The 16,383-nt window shown below is 36.0% G+C and overlaps 1 protein-coding gene across 1 annotated transcript in view; it reads right to left on the reverse strand.

Moving 5' to 3' along the window:
- Positions 1-11,091, reverse strand: part of LOC112047143 (transient receptor potential cation channel trpm) — a gene marked incomplete in the record, with an annotated part of 316,213 nt that extends 305,122 nt beyond the window's left edge. Inside the window, 1 exon segment of the mRNA XM_052887808.1 lies at positions 10,728-11,091. Within this exon segment, the coding sequence (XP_052743768.1) occupies positions 10,728-10,817 (90 nt within the window).
- Positions 11,092-16,383: the final 5,292 nt, after the last annotated feature.

Genomic DNA, 16,383 nt, shown 5'->3' on the forward strand with positions numbered 1-16,383 from the left:
GATATTGTCAATCGTAATAGACATGGATATATGTTTCGTTACATTGAACGAAAAGTTAGAATGGAATAGAAAAATTCATTTATCGTCAGTAATTTTATAAAAATTAGCTTATACAGAATATTGTAAATATTATAATTAATTTAATCTTCTATCTTATATACATATATATAAAAATGAATTGCTCGTTAGTCTCGCTAAAACTCAAGAACGGCTTAACGGATTTATCTTATCTTGGTCTTGAAATGTTCGTGGAGGTATAGGGAAGGTTAAAAAGGTGACAAAAAATCAAATAATTTCCGGGAAAACCCTAAAAACTGCCCTTTTCTATTTCCCATACAAACGTTTAAGAGTCAAGCGGTAGGGGTAGGGTAGGGGTAGGGGTAGGGTAGGGTAGGGTAGGGTAGGGTAGGGTAGGGTAGGGGTAGGGTAGGGTAGGGGTAGGGTAGGGGTAGGGTAGGGGTAGAGGTATAGAAGGGTAGAGTAGGGATAGAGAATAAGTGCACTTATGTCAAAACGAAGCTTGACCGGGTCCGCTAGTTCGATATAAAATGTTTCCGATTGATCCGGTCCGGGACATGCACCGCCAACTTTTCAGTTGTGTGCATTTTAAGAAATTAAATATCACGTGTCTCAAGCGGTGAAGGAAAAAACATAGTGAGTAAACCTGCAGAGAAATTACTTAATTCTCTGAGTATGTGAAGTCTGCCAATCCGCAATGGGCTAGAGCGGTGGACTATTGGCCTAACCCCTCTCATTCCGAGAGCTCAGCAGTGAGCCGAATATGGGTTGATGATGATGATACTTCAGTTTGCTTAATCTCAACTCAAATAGCACAGTGTTTTAAGGTTGTATCCAACAAGATAGGATTTCGTGCCTCTATTACTTATGTTTAGAAATTGAATCATAAAAACAAGTGTTTAAAACGTCAAATTGCCTCCTTTCCTTCAAATTAATTCATAAATCAAGCCAGAATGTGGAATCAATTGAGGATCTAATTATAAAGCAAATACAACGGGGACTTCCCTGCGATTTTATCAAGGCCTACTTAGGATCTAATTTAGATTAAGATCACAGCGCTAACAAATCAATCTCACAGTCAGCGAGGTGTAATCTGACCGCGATACCTACTGTGGCCTACCTACTTACTCATTTAACGCTTACTTGATCGACAAATATAAGTGTCCATTCTATTCCAATTCATTAGTTAAATAGGTGAATTTTCTCAACGGATATCACCGTATTAGGTACCTAAATAGAATCGTCTGTAACTGTATGTAAGTAACTTGGAAAAAAATATTGTGGAGGAAAACGACCACGAGATAGATCTCCAACTAGATGGTCGGATCTTCTCTCGGAAACAGGTGCACGCACCTTTTACAGCGCCTTCCAAATGGCCGACCGTACTCGATGGAGGTGCATTGTTTATTTAAAGATGACTCGCCAAGGTGGTCACGATCCTCAATCATGAGGGACCGGCTAAAGAGAGAGAGTAACTATATGAAATAGTGTCTGTCAAGCGAACGAGCATATGGGTCATCATCATCACCATAATCAGCAAATGGACGGTCAATGCTGGACGTAAGTACTTCTAAACATCACGATCTTGAGCCGCCAGAATCCAGCGGCTTGTCCCGTTTGATGTCCGCCTCATCAATCAATCAATCAACACTGCTTCTTTCGTTGCTTCGCAAGGGACACCAATATTCAACTCTTCAGGCCATTTGCCCCGCCTAATCGGTCCCGCCCGTCGGTGAGTTTGTTTCTTTTGCGGATCTCTTCATTTCTGATTCCTTGCGCAAAGATCAACGAGGCAGATAAACTAATATCATAATTATTAATATTCTCTTCTAATCATGAATAATGCTATATTATCCGTACCTTATGTACGGATAACATAGCATTATGCATCAGAATTATTATGGTAATTAAGATAAGACCACAAAGATCAAACAATTATTGGATTATTGGATTGGCCTAATTGATTTGGACTTGATAACAAACCGTTTTTAATTAGATGTTTTATAATTTTATATTATCTACAAACTGAAGAAAACGCATTTACTTTGTAACGAAGACAAAAGACAGGGCCGGAATTTCGGTATACATTGGAAAACGTGGGAAAGGCATTGAATTGGCGATACCGCACGGTCATATCGTCATATCGACCCCCAAAAGGTTAGATTGACGATATCAAAAGGATCACAAGGGGTCACTGATTACTCGGAAATCTCGAAGCCATATAGGTCCAGCAGTTCATCTTACTAACGAATAGTAGCCACATTTTTTAAATAACCAACAAATCAAAGGGATCAAAAACCCCAGACCTTACAAATTTGAGTGTGGCGGAAAATGATGATGATTTAAGGCAACTATTTAGGAGCACTGTATGAGCTAGAGTTGCCGCAAAATTCCATTTAAATAAATTGAGTCTCTAGATTTGTAAGCTTACAAATAACAAAAACACCGAAAGATTAAGTATCTTCATTCATCAATGTCTCAGAACCGCTTAACTTATTGCCAATAATAGCGGTTGAAAATGATATACTGGAAAAGGTTAGCTTTTCAATTTGTTCTAAGAGTTTTCTTTTTTCAATTTTCATATCTAAAAGGTTCAAGTAAATAGTTACAGGACTGTTGTATTTTCAAACCAAAAATCTTTTCTTTCGATATTTTTTCTTATCATATCTTTCGAAGACGGTAAAAGAATAACAGAGTAACAGTTTTATACAAGAATAGTTCATTTGTATTGTAAAGTTCTGCAGTTCTTAGAAAATATTCTGAGAAAATACATGTCTGGTTTCAGAGTGAAAACACAAGTTTTGGTGAACCTGCTTTTCAATTTCGTACAATTTGCGTTGAGGCACATTAATATATTTTATTAAATTTACATGTATTCAGACAATATAAAAAGAGCATTGCTTGAGGGCCTTATATTATATGTAATTCAGACAATTCAGGCAAGAGAGCAATTTGATTGCCTGTGGGCCCAACATTGTAGTCCGGCCCTGACAAGAGGTCAAATGTCTTAAATGCCGACCTCTTTGTGCAGAAACTAGTGCAACCCGCTCAGCAATCCGCTAGATTGCAATGTGATTTAATAACAATATTTTGCATTATAATAAAAGTTTCTATTCGAAGTAGGTCAGGTTTACGCCAACGAGTCAAAGTCAGGGAAAGTTAATGGATAAATGGAACTATTATTTTCCAGGGACCCATTGTTCTGGTTTAAATTGTGTGAGAATCGCGATTGTTAATTATCTCGAGGTTTGCACAATCACAAAACTAACACTGGTTTGCAAAAATCTTCTTCTTACTATTTTAATTCTGACCAGGAGAAAATTATGAATAAAAATACTTTAGGTAGGTACTTTAGGTAGTGAATATAAAAGCGAAAGGTAATTCACGATACCTCGAAAACTATTTGACGTAAAAGTTGACTTTATAAAGTAAAGATATCACTTAGCTAAAAAAATTAAAATTGTATCATCGGTTTCCAAATTGCTTAATGATCTCACTTTTTATTCCAAAAGGCAGAAAAAACACGAGCAAAGCTGAAATCAAAAGCTAGTATCACTTTCCCATATTTTATTTAAAATAGACGCCTATGGAACACAAATAGCAATATCTACGACATTACTAAGAAATGGTAACAATTTCTTTGTAATGTAAATGTAATGACGATTCAAAAGCCTCGTTTATTCGATTATTCAAACGAAAATAATCTGATTTTGAATTCGGAATATCATAAGAATTCGTAAAAAAGTAAGAGTGAATAACCTGGCGAGCTAAGCAAACAACAAAGTTTTCTTGAATACAAGCGACTTTATTTGTAGGGAACATAGTGTGTGTCATCTTTGGCTAGCACACAATAGTGAATGCCTAGTGTAAGGTCCCTTGTCCTTACCGTAATAGCAGTAAGTCACCGTCTTACCACTACACTATAATGGCCAGCTGCACACGTCCGCCTCCTCTCGATGCCAGCCATAGACTGGCCGCTCTCGCTCACTACCGGTGTATATATACACGAACACTACCCCACTACCGGTGTATATATACACGAACACTACATCCCTTCCTATTTAACAAATTTAATTATTGTTATATTTCCTTTACTCCTACCATACTCTCCACCTATTGATTTCCAACCACATGTGGTTCAGGATTAAAGTAGTCGAAAGTATCTTCCACTTTCTTCCAATACTCTCCCTCTTTTTTTCCTTTCCGAAGTTTTTTACTCGATTTCCATATAATGAAATTCCGAAGCTTTTAACCTATTCCCAATCTAATGGAATTATTCCAAAGCCAATTCCAATCTAATGGAATTCCGAAGTTTTAATTTCAATTTAATGTAATTCCGAAACCTTTAACCTAATTCCAATCTAATGGAATTCCGAAGCCAATTCCAATTTAATGGAATTCTAAAGCTAATTCCAATCTAATGGAATTCCGAAGTTTTATTAACCCAATTTCAATTTAATGGAATTCCGAAACTAATTCCAATCTAATGTAATTCCAAAGTTGTATTAACCCAATTTCAATTAAATTAAATTCCGAAACCTTTAACCTAATACCAATCTAATGGAATTCCGAAGTTTTATTAACCCAATTCCAATTTAATGGAATTCCAAAGCTAATTCCAATCTAATGGGATTCCGAAGTTTTATTTACCCAATTTCAATTAAACGAAATTCCGAAGTCTTTAACCTAATCCCAATCTAATGGAATTCCGAAGCCAATCCCCATTTAAAGGAATTCCGAAGCAAATTCCAATCTAATGGAATTCCAAAGCAAATTTCAATTCAATGGAGTTCCGAAGGTTTTAATCCAATTCCAATTTAATGGAATTCCGAAGCTTTTAACCCAATTTCAATTTAATGAAATTCCGAAGTTCCAAATACATTTTTCTTCTTCCGATTTCTTCTTTTGGCCCGACTTGACTTTTGGACTGAACTGGCAAATCAGTTAACTGTGTGATCATTGGGCAGAGAACTACCTACTGCAAAAATAGATAAACCGCATACGTCTGGAGTTCATCACGCCCATTGTAATCCAGTGCCACAGCATGTACCAGAGCCACTGCGAACAACACGGTCCTCCGCGCTCTGCATAAACTTCTGCAGCATTGCCTTCATGAGCACTCGCCTGCACGAGCATGCGTCTGCGTGAGCACGCACCATCACACATGTTTATCTGCAACTTAATAAAATTACTTACGCCAGCACCACCTTAAATAGTCTGTTGAGCATTATGAGACATCGCTAAGATAGCGATTTTCGCATAACGGAACGTAACTATCAACCAGGCATAAGTTACAATTTCAGTATGTTTACTAACATCACAAAATAAGAACATCCTTTTGTTTGGTTTTAGAGATGTCCGTACCACATAGTTCCAGTTAAGGCAAAAGCTGTGTAGGAACTCAACTTTTTTAAACCAGATGACAGTTTTATACTCTAAGAGTTCCTTATTCAAATTCAATATACTTTTGTTTTTACTAATTTCCGTATTACAGATGACACTCGTAAGAAAGTCTGTAAGCATCGTAGGATCGACCACTAATTGAACCCCCTGCTCCACAAGTGACACTAATGCAGTCAGATTTATCAATACACTGGACGGCACTTCTAATACTATTACTTTTTTTTTTTTTACATAGCGGTCATACATTTTGACTATCTTTCTGTAATTTTTTTTTTTTTTTTTTTGTGCAGAAGACAACATATAAAGCAAATCTGATGATATTTCGAACATTCGTTTGGTTGAACCTGTCACAAATGTCAGTTTTCATTAATCAAGTATTATTAAGTTAAGCTGTCACAATAATTGACAGATAATTCTAACTTTGCCGCAATGCTCTTACTTTGTTATAATATTTAATTGTAACAAATAGTTTTGTAAAATTGAAACTTACGCTGACCCGCTCATTCGTTGTTAGTCTCAATGTTGTTTGACTTCAAACCAATGGCTATTGTTTCTCATTCTAATATATATATATATAGGATTGTTCTCCCTGCCATTCACAGTCCACTGCTAACACCTGCTAAACTCAATCATGCACCTATACATAGTTAAATTGCGTCAAAACTTAAACTTAACTGCGCTAGGTCTTGATGAAAGTATTTCCACCAACCTACATTGCAAAATGACTAATCAATAATTAAAGCTTGTTGTAATCCGACCAAATGATGATCCTGTGTAATTTCACTTCACAACGCATTGCGAGCACCATCATAAAAACTCTTTGAAAATAAGAAAACTAAATTTCATCAAGTTGTACAAACTTGCAGGTTAAACAATGGCATCTGCTTGATCAATTAAGAAGTCTATCAAATACACCATAACACACACATAAGGGTGAAACGACAACAAATTTTAATTCAACGTTCAACAACAAATCTTTAATCGAATGATACTAAATAACTCAAATGTAAAACAACTACAACTTTTAGCGACTCCCTCAATGTCGCTCACATAACACGCCGCCTGACTTCGGATGTTCCTTGGCTATTTATAACTTCAAACTAACACAGTGATTTAGTATTAATACCTAATACAATGACAAATAATTATTATTTGAGTGTCACCTGCACGATGACAGAACAATTCTGCACCACCTCACCATCGAACAGCAACTGTTAGTGACATCTCCATGTCCACATTCGTTCAGAATGGTCTCTTACTATGAGATCCTTTACACCATTTTGCGTTCACAACACTTAACCACCTTAACCACAAGTTGAACGTCCCCTTCTATCACAGCATAGCCCATGTTATGCTCAGGACCAACACCCACGACGCAGTAGAGTGACCCCTTTGACCACGACACAACTACAACAACCTCACAACACTCCCCATACCAACATTTTATTTAATCACTAGCTTTGCTCAACCTAAATCCCAATTAAATCTCTCGATTATTCTTATCTTTCACTAGTATCTCAAAGATCGATGTACGAGTAGGTTATATCCATTATTTATTTATTTTATTTATTTATAATATTATTATTATTATTTGAAATATTTTCCACACCATCGTCATACGTACACACTTACATACATACTTATATACCAACACTACATATCCATTTACACGCCGCACCCACAATATTTTGTTATCACACTTCACACGATAGATTCAATTCACGCACAAACCCGTGCGCAAATTGCAGTATGCCAATGTTTATCGACGCGGGCGACTTATGCGCTTGACACAGTTTATCACTTCTATTCCTTTTCAAATTATACAAACCATCAACCATGGTTTTAGATTTAGATCACGTTTGTAATGTATTAGCTGAAATGTTATGAGGGTAAACATAAAACATTAATAAATCAGTCTGAGATTGACCGCCGTTAAATGGCACAACCGACTCCTTATTTTATTAATTTTACTACTTTTCAGTATCTCTAGCGATTTACCTAATCACTAATTTGTTCACTCAATTAATTACTTTCACTTAATTGTGTACTGTAGCACCGTATTGCTATCGCTGTAATACTGGACTCTTAACACCACCATTAAATAACGTTGAAGCTCACGAATACCGCCTTCCTCATTATAAAACGTTGAGACAAGGCTATCGCTTATTCAAACGCTAATTCACACTACAACTACTATGGCCATACCCGATGTTTATCATAAAGTTTGTACAATGTGATACCTGCAACGAATATCGATACCCATTAAACTTTAATTTTGAGGGTAATACTTGATGTGACGATAAATAAATTTAAATTCCTGTATACGTCATTTAGTAAATACGTAATGTATGTAAGACCGTCACTCCAACTGGCAAACAACACAACAACTTTTGTCTTACCGTACTGGCCGTACCAGCTCAGGTATAGTGAACTTGACAGTCTAGCAGGCAAATCGGCAAGGCGTACTCCACAAAACGGAATATGTCTATTCCAGCTAATCGCTGCGGGATATTGTCCCGGCTTACGGATCGCTCGACTCAACGAAGGTAACTAATTTAGCTATTTGGCTTATCACTTGCCCACTTAACGAAATTGCCACGCTACGACATGTCTATCACTTGTACACTCATAAAATGCCATGTCATTTGATTATCTATCATCACACAATGTCTTGATAAACAACATTAAATTTATTCAACAGTATTAAAATAATAATTATTACTTCGACCTTCTGTCCTTTTCAAAAATAAAACTGACTAACCGCATTGCTGTATTCATTTTACTTTTTTTTTTACTTATTCTCTTTCTTTTTTTTTTTCTTTTTAGTCGCTGTAACCTAGACCATAGTCTACACAGCGACTTAGTTTAAGCTCAATCGCTGCAAACCAGACCGGCAGGCAAGAACCGGGTCCGTAGTCTGGGCAAGCGATTTTGCCAATTACCAAGTAACAGAACACAACAATTTACGGATAATAATTATAACTACTTACAGTTATTTATTTATTTTTTTTTTTTACCTCGTCGCCACTTGTAAGGTCCCTTGTCCTTACCGTAATAGCAGTAAGTCACCGTCTTACCACTACACTATAATGGCCAGCTGCACACGTCCGCCTCCTCTCGATGCCAGCCATAGACTGGCCGCTCTCGCTCACTACCGGTGTATATATACACGAACACTACCCCACTACCGGTGTATATATACACGAACACTACACCTAGGTCAATCACATGGAGTTTTGGGAAGGATTCACAAGAAAATTCCATCGACTTACGACAAGCGTCAGCCATATTACCGAAGGATCTGACACTGTTTGATCTTCCACCACTATGGGCCTCATAAGAAGGCTTACTGTTTCATAATCTGACCCAAGAGCTCGTCATCCGAAGCCACAAGCAAACTACTGAATCAAGTAGCGTAGCGACTGATAGCGTCCTTTTTGATAGAGACGCGGCCTGAAGCACTTCGATACTCCACAGAAAATTGCTCTATAAATTATGATGCTCCGAGATCGATTACCGAGCATTGAAATAAATTCTATCCTGTCTGCGCTGGCCATTCAAATTCGTTTATTTCAAGTAGGCTTAATTTACAAGCACTTTACAAATGCCAAAGTTTGTCTGTCAGTAGTCTCTACTACTTAGATTTTACTGAGAAGAGCCGAAAAGAAACGCTTAATAATCGTCATTTAGATACAATATTCCAAATTAATCATTGACAATTTTATACTTTGCTTCTTCTCCTGTCTTGTGCGAAGATGGATTGTCTCTCGGCGACTTTTTTATTAAGAAATTCATCAATACGAAAATAAATAACGGAGTCCTAAAAGTAAACCTCAACTTAATTAAAATGTGTTTTAGCAGATTGTTGAAACTTATGCATTGGCACGTCCATAGCAATTAAATTGTTGTCCAGAGTTCTCTCTACTTCGCTTTGCATTTGAGAAAATGTTTGCGTTATTTAGTCTAGTCTTAGAACATCAGAGTATGGATATAGGTCGAAGTAATTTTTCATTGTTACGTAATGTCACATTTCACACCTTATCCGAAACCTTGGGTCGTGCGAAATAGTGATAGATTGCCGTCATAGCTTCACAAAACCAAACCACTGTTAGTTTGATACGTAATTACAGAGGTAATCTATCACATCTTAAAGTACTATTTTTAGTGAATTCTCATCATCACAATCTTTGGAAATTATTAAAAGAAATAGTATATTCAAAGAATAACATCTTGGCACTTAGATCTTCAATTCTTCAACTTTTTACCTGCCAGTGTTCCAACTGTTTCAGAGAATAAAATTACGACAGATTCTCTAATTTTAATAGCAACTTCATTGTGTGATTGATGATGATGATTATGATGAAATTGAGATGAACCAAAATAATTATAAGCATTCACTTATGTTGTAATCCTAAATATTCACTGTATTGATTGACCATAGGCCATGTATGAACTTCACAGCTTAGGGCTTTTGGAGCATTCATAGCTTTAATTTAATTTGAAGTCAATGACCTATAAAATGTTAAGCTGAAATAAAAAAGAAATACAATTTTCTCTACTATAGAGCACCTATGAATTGAGTAAGATTAAGATCCCAGTCTTTTTTGGCATAATTTCTTCTTCTTCTTACGGATCTTCTTAATTAACTATCTTCAATGCATAACGCTACATTATCACAATGCATCTCAAACCGATTTAACAATTTCGGAACCAACTAACAAATGCACCATTAGTAATGGTTTGTTGGAATAAAAGGCATTAGAATTCAATTGGAATGGAATATGTATAGGCTAATTTTGGTTTTTTATTACAAGTTTGACACTATCAGGACAAAATTTATGTATGCTTGTAGTAAGTAGAAGTATATTTTATAAAAAACTCAATTAGAAAAAAATTAAGTCAACGAAACATGTACTATGTGAATAGTCAAAATGGCAAAAAAAAACAAGTGACATTAACAACATGCAATGCATAAACTGTTTGATAATGATAGAGCTTATTTCCAAGCGACACAAAAATCAAAACCAAATCGAATGCATTCTAGATTGAAGATTCATCGAAATGGTATTTCCGAATAAAACCAAATACGTAATAATACGAAAACTTGTAACCGCACACAATTATAATATTTAATTGCATTTGTTAAGGAAATTAACAGTAACAACTTAATGAATCCACCAATAACGTTCAAGTTACTCTATTTTTAACCATAAACACGAACGTAGAGTAAAAGATAACCTATAAGTTAAACCGATTTACGCCTTTGTTTAACCATCTACACACACGGTTCAAAAAACGTCACTCACCGTTTTAACTTCACTGTTGGACGATTTCGCCGTGGACATAGCCTTGATCATCCTGCTGGAGTTATCCAGAAGACACTTTTGGATACTCATAATTCTCTTTTTTTATTAAACACTAACAAATTCACATCATTGGTATTGCACTAAACACTTTCTCTATAACAACGGATAACATAGCACTGTACACGTTTTAGTGGCCCATATTATTCGTATAGGTGCACTGTAATCACATTTTTAGTTGGTAAACTCCTGTGTTAGGTTATATCCATTTGACGTAAGAAAGTTTGGCGCGATCGCGGCTCAGAGACACGTGCGCACTCGACAGCGGCTGGAGCTGAACTGACGTTTGCTTGCCGGGCGCTAGCTGGCGCGGCCCGCTGACCACTCAGCTGTGCCGCGCGCGCCCCTCGCGGTCGCGTTTTCAAACAAAGGACTGGCACAGACGCTCGTTTCACCTGAAACACTACTTTGATGGTGTTACAAAGCATATTACAACGGATAGGTAGGTATAATGACGAGGCAAGCACAAACTTGAATACAATCAGGTAAAAAAATATACGTACCTACCTTTAGCTTGGCAACTTCATTCGTAACACTCCCGATAGACCGCGCAGACCCGGGGGGCGTGTAGCGATGAATGAAAACACACACGCACGCACGCACAATTTCACACCTTTCCCCCCGTCGCCCGCATATCGAGGGAGTGTCACCAACGTACTTGCCAGACTATAGGTAGTAGGTACCTATTCTATAAAAAGATGAAAAAACAAACACACGAATTACTGCTTACAAATTAGCACAGAAAACATGTACAAGCAATTTATTAAAAGAAATTAGTAAATACTAAATACAATATTTATCATTTGAATGGGAATAATGAATGTATTAAGTAGGTACTTATTTATTTTGTAACTTTTGCCTAGTCCAAACTAATGAAGTTACTAACTACATATAGGTTAAAATATTAAAAATAATCACTAAGAAGCTTCTTATATGCATGTTTGTATTTAAATAATTCAAAAATAAATAAGAATCACTTACCAATTAAATTACTACCTACCTTACTACCCATTGCGGAAAATAATTAATGTACCTATTTACTACATGGTACCAAAAAATCACATTTCACTAATGGCAATTTTAATTATTCTAAGTAAATAATAAATTTGTTACAACTTGAGTGTGTAAATTAGAAAATTTTTATTTATCTTTCATCACTTTTTCTACCACAAAGAATTATTAGAAGCAAAATTTTAAAACATCGTCACAGTTTATCACTACTGGTTTATTTATATTTCAAGAATTAAATAAGATAATTTTTAATTGTATTTAAGGTTGTTTCACGTGCACGTTTTTTTTTTCTTAAAATAATGTCAATGACCAATGACAAATCACAAAAGACAAAGGAAATCGAAAAGCGAACACAACAATCTAACCACAGACAACAACGCTAAATTAGAGTAGATCGAAATAATTATGATCGAAGAGAAGAAGACATCACGTTAAATTAAGATTTTAAATGAGTAATGGCTTTTTTGCACCCAAACTTTTGATATTTTCGAGTCGATGTTTATTAATGTCAACAAATAAATAGGTATTCTTTTTTCAACTTAATCGACCATTCTTATGAAAAAACTAACACTGTTCCTCATCAGTTCAGAAATAGTTACAGCTATGTTTTAAAACGAATTATTTTTGAAAGAATAAAAAATATTTTTATAAATTTATTTTTTTGTGACTTTTACCTTGTAGGTAGGTACTCAATTGTGGTGTCTGTGCTTTTAATACTATTTTAATAATTATTGGATTACACCGCCATCTACTGGAAGATAGAAAGAACTATTTGTGTGATGAGCATGGGTGTTTTCCAGTGTCTGTGTGTATTTATACATTATATAAGTATTTATATGTAGTATATAAATGTATATGAATATTATAATATCAACTATCTTTGTACCCATAACACAAGCTACTCTGTATGCTTACTTTGGGGCTAGATAGTGATGTGTATTGTTTAAGTATATTTATTTATTTATTATTTTTATTTTTATTTATTATTTTTTTTAGAAGAACCTTTATTGAAATTATTTTGTATTGCAGAAAAATAATATTTTATTATTACATTTTATTTCAAACAGTTTTCACCAATAAAAAAATTATTCATGAGAGTGATTTGGGTAGACATGTTGTACGAGTAGGTAGGTAGGTAGATAGTAGGTAGGTAGGTATATTATGAAGAAGATGTAGGTGTAAATTGCTTGAAATGTTTGTTTTGTTGGTTTTGCTTTTGGTTTCAACAGGTATTACAAGAAGTCTTGGATTCGAGTCCTAGCTCAGATCAATATAGGATTTTATATTTTTTAAATTGGCTCATGTCTCGTAATGGGCTTCGGCCAAGGGTAGTTACCACCATACCGGCAAAGTGCATTGCGATTCAGTGCTCTGGATGCCGCGTAGAAAATTAGGTTTTAGGTAGTTTAATTAGGAGGTAGGTTTTGTTTTTGTGTTTGTTGTTTGTTTGTTTTGTTGTTTGTTTTTCTATTTCCGGAAGACGATTCGGATTTTTCTGTAGTGTATTACAAAGAGAAACATTCTAATTGTCAGTCCATTTTGACGGCCCACTTAACCTTAACCTTTGTATATCTAGGCCTCTTTCCTTATACATGTAGGGTAGGGTATATGGAGCTTAGACCCACCACGCTGTTCCAATACGTGTAGGCGGGATTATAGGGGTAAGCAGAAACATAATTATTATTTCTCTGTCAGTGTTTGTTAAGCTAAGTTTTATGGTGAACTGGTTTCGATGTCACTCACCCTACATACTTAACTCTAAATGAAACATGGATTCTTTATACGAAGTTTGTTTATACACGGTAGATCGTGATCTTTTGACACAAGAGTAAAGTCCAACGAGGCAGGTCCTATGTTAACTGGTCTGAGATCTTGACAGACAGACGGCCAACAAAGTGATTAAGGTTCCAATTAATTCCTTAGATAGCCTTATCAGCTGGACACAGGCCTCTTGCATGGACCTCCGAATCGCCAGCATCCAGCGGCTCCCTGCAACCCACTTGATATGCTCGGTCCACCTATGGGGGATCGACCAACACTGCGCATTCCGGTGCGGGGTCGCCATTCCAGCACCTTGGGACCCCAACGTCCATCGGCTCTTCGAACTATGTGGCCGGCCCACTTCGCTTCGTAACTCGCTGAGCTATGTCACTGATTTTAGTTCGACTGCGGATCTCCTCATTCCTGATTCAATCACGCAGATAAACTCCTTTGGTTAGACGGAACCCTAAAAATAGAATTTGATGCCACTGGGAAAAACCTAAACATTTTCACGTAGACCGTAATGGGTCTGACAGGACAGGTGGTAGAACTAAAATATAAAACTGCCGTGAAAATACGAGTATTCTATAGAAAATATTCAAAGCTTTGATAAAATGCGCACAGTTGAATGTCAAAGACCTGTTTTTTTATTTCGCCGTTTAATACAAGGCACGGACACAAAGGGAGGGAAAACTGTCAAGTGCGTGTCAGGTTACGTGAAGGGTTCCGTAGTTTTGCCGCAACGGAAATTTTAGTGAGAAATTCTTGACCTCTGTGCTTCTGTTGGTAGTGACGTTGCTTTAAAACTGATCCTCAGGTTTATAACCCTAGTTTTTTGTAGTAGACTAGCCAATTAGGGGAACTAGCCAAAAGTGGTGAACATTTTCAGAATGGGCTCAGTCGATTCTGAGATAAATGTCAACAGCACAAACTTTTTATAATATCAGTTATCAGTAGAGTTATCAGTATAGATAATAACTAATTGTTGGACCAAAATTATAGCCCACCTGCAAGCCTAGCCACCTTGTTGACGTATAACAACGTATGTCTCATGAAAAGAAAGACATATAGCCATCACCGAGCACCGGTTTTTAACTAGGGCTGGCACTATAGGTACAAAATGAGAAATTCCTCCTCCAATACAGGTACGCATTGCGTTTATGCATTTACGAATTGCACGCCACTGGTTATATGACGACAAAAACGAAAATACGATGACAAGCGATGCTTTGGGCCTTATTTAAATCGTGCACCGAGATACATACATATATGACAGGCTGATTTGTTTATTAATTAATTCTTTATTGCACAAAAATAAACAGTTAAAAATTAAATAAAAATAAACATAGTACACAGACATACGCAAAGACAGTCTCGTTGCTTTTAGCAATTTCTTACTAACAACCTTTGGATAAACGAATGAAATGAAAATAAATTAGAATGTGAGATAGTGTAAGAAAAATATGAATAGAAAACAAATCAACAATTAAAATTACACACGCGATAAAATACTTGACGGTCGTAAAAACGAAAAACCACTGTTGTAAATGGACGTTATAAACGATATATGATCGCTAAAAAGTAAAATCATTGTCACTTGATATACCTAGTGATATTACATATTATATTATATTACGTTATTAACATGTAGCTCGTCTTATTAACATCACAAAAATTACTGCGCCGTAGTTGGGTAAAGGATTTCACAATTATTCACGGAACCCTAAAATCGAACACCCTATTGAACAATAAATAATCCTTACCGACCCGCCGCGCTTGGGCACTTAAATCTGATGAAAAAACCTTCACTGAAAAGGTTAGCAATACGAATAGACAGGGCGTTTTGACAAATTACACTTAGTACACGCTTCGTTTCTAATAGGCTTTTCTATAACGTACTTAACTCACTCACAGGTCTTTTAATATTTATAAGTTGGTCAAATTAGATTTACTTTACTATCCAGTATTTACAAAGCTTATAAAAAATGTATTGGGAACACCTACTTAAAACTACGTATACAATTTTCTCTACATTAACTTTAAATACATATATGAAGAGCTTAAGACCTCATTTTTCACGCAAAGATAATAATGTTTGTCAAATAATATAAAAAAAAAACTAGCGGACGCCCGCGACTTTGTCCGTGTGAAATTTAGTTTCACAAATCTCTTGGGAACCATGGATTTTTCCGGGATGAAAAGTAGCCTATGTGTTAATCCAGAGTAAAATCTTTTTCCATACCAAATTTCAGCCAAATCGGGTTAGTAGTTGCAGCGTTAAAGAGTGACAAACATCCATACAAACTTTCGAGTTTATGATATTAGTAGGATAACTACATTTTGCGTAGAAATCATAATATCAACGATACTTCATTTATGAGTTTCATCTTTTTCCTCCGTAGGACTTTTTAAAACTTAATTAGCTATTATAAAGATAAATCATTAAAATAAGACAAACAGCCCCATAATGTATACAGGTCCAAGCTGGGGTGTGATTCCGCTATTATATACTCATCATTATCAACCCATATTCGGCTCCCTGTTGAGCACAAGTCTCCTCTCAGAATGAGAGGGGTTACGCCATTAGTCCACCACGCTGGCCCAATGCGAATTGGCAGACTTCACACACGCAGAGAATTAATTCTCTGGTATTTCCTCACGATATTTTCCTTCACTGTTTGAGACACGTGATTTTATCGTCGATGTAAATATTCGCCTGTAACATGTTTTATTAGAATTTGAACTCTATGTATCTAACGTAGTTGCCATGGAAATGAGCGATGTGACATCGCTGTAACTTTACAGAATGCAAGGGCTGGTTAACATG

Source organism: Bicyclus anynana, chromosome 20 (assembly GCF_947172395.1).
Source record: "Bicyclus anynana chromosome 20, ilBicAnyn1.1, whole genome shotgun sequence".
Lineage (NCBI taxonomy): Eukaryota > Metazoa > Arthropoda > Insecta > Lepidoptera > Nymphalidae > Bicyclus > Bicyclus anynana.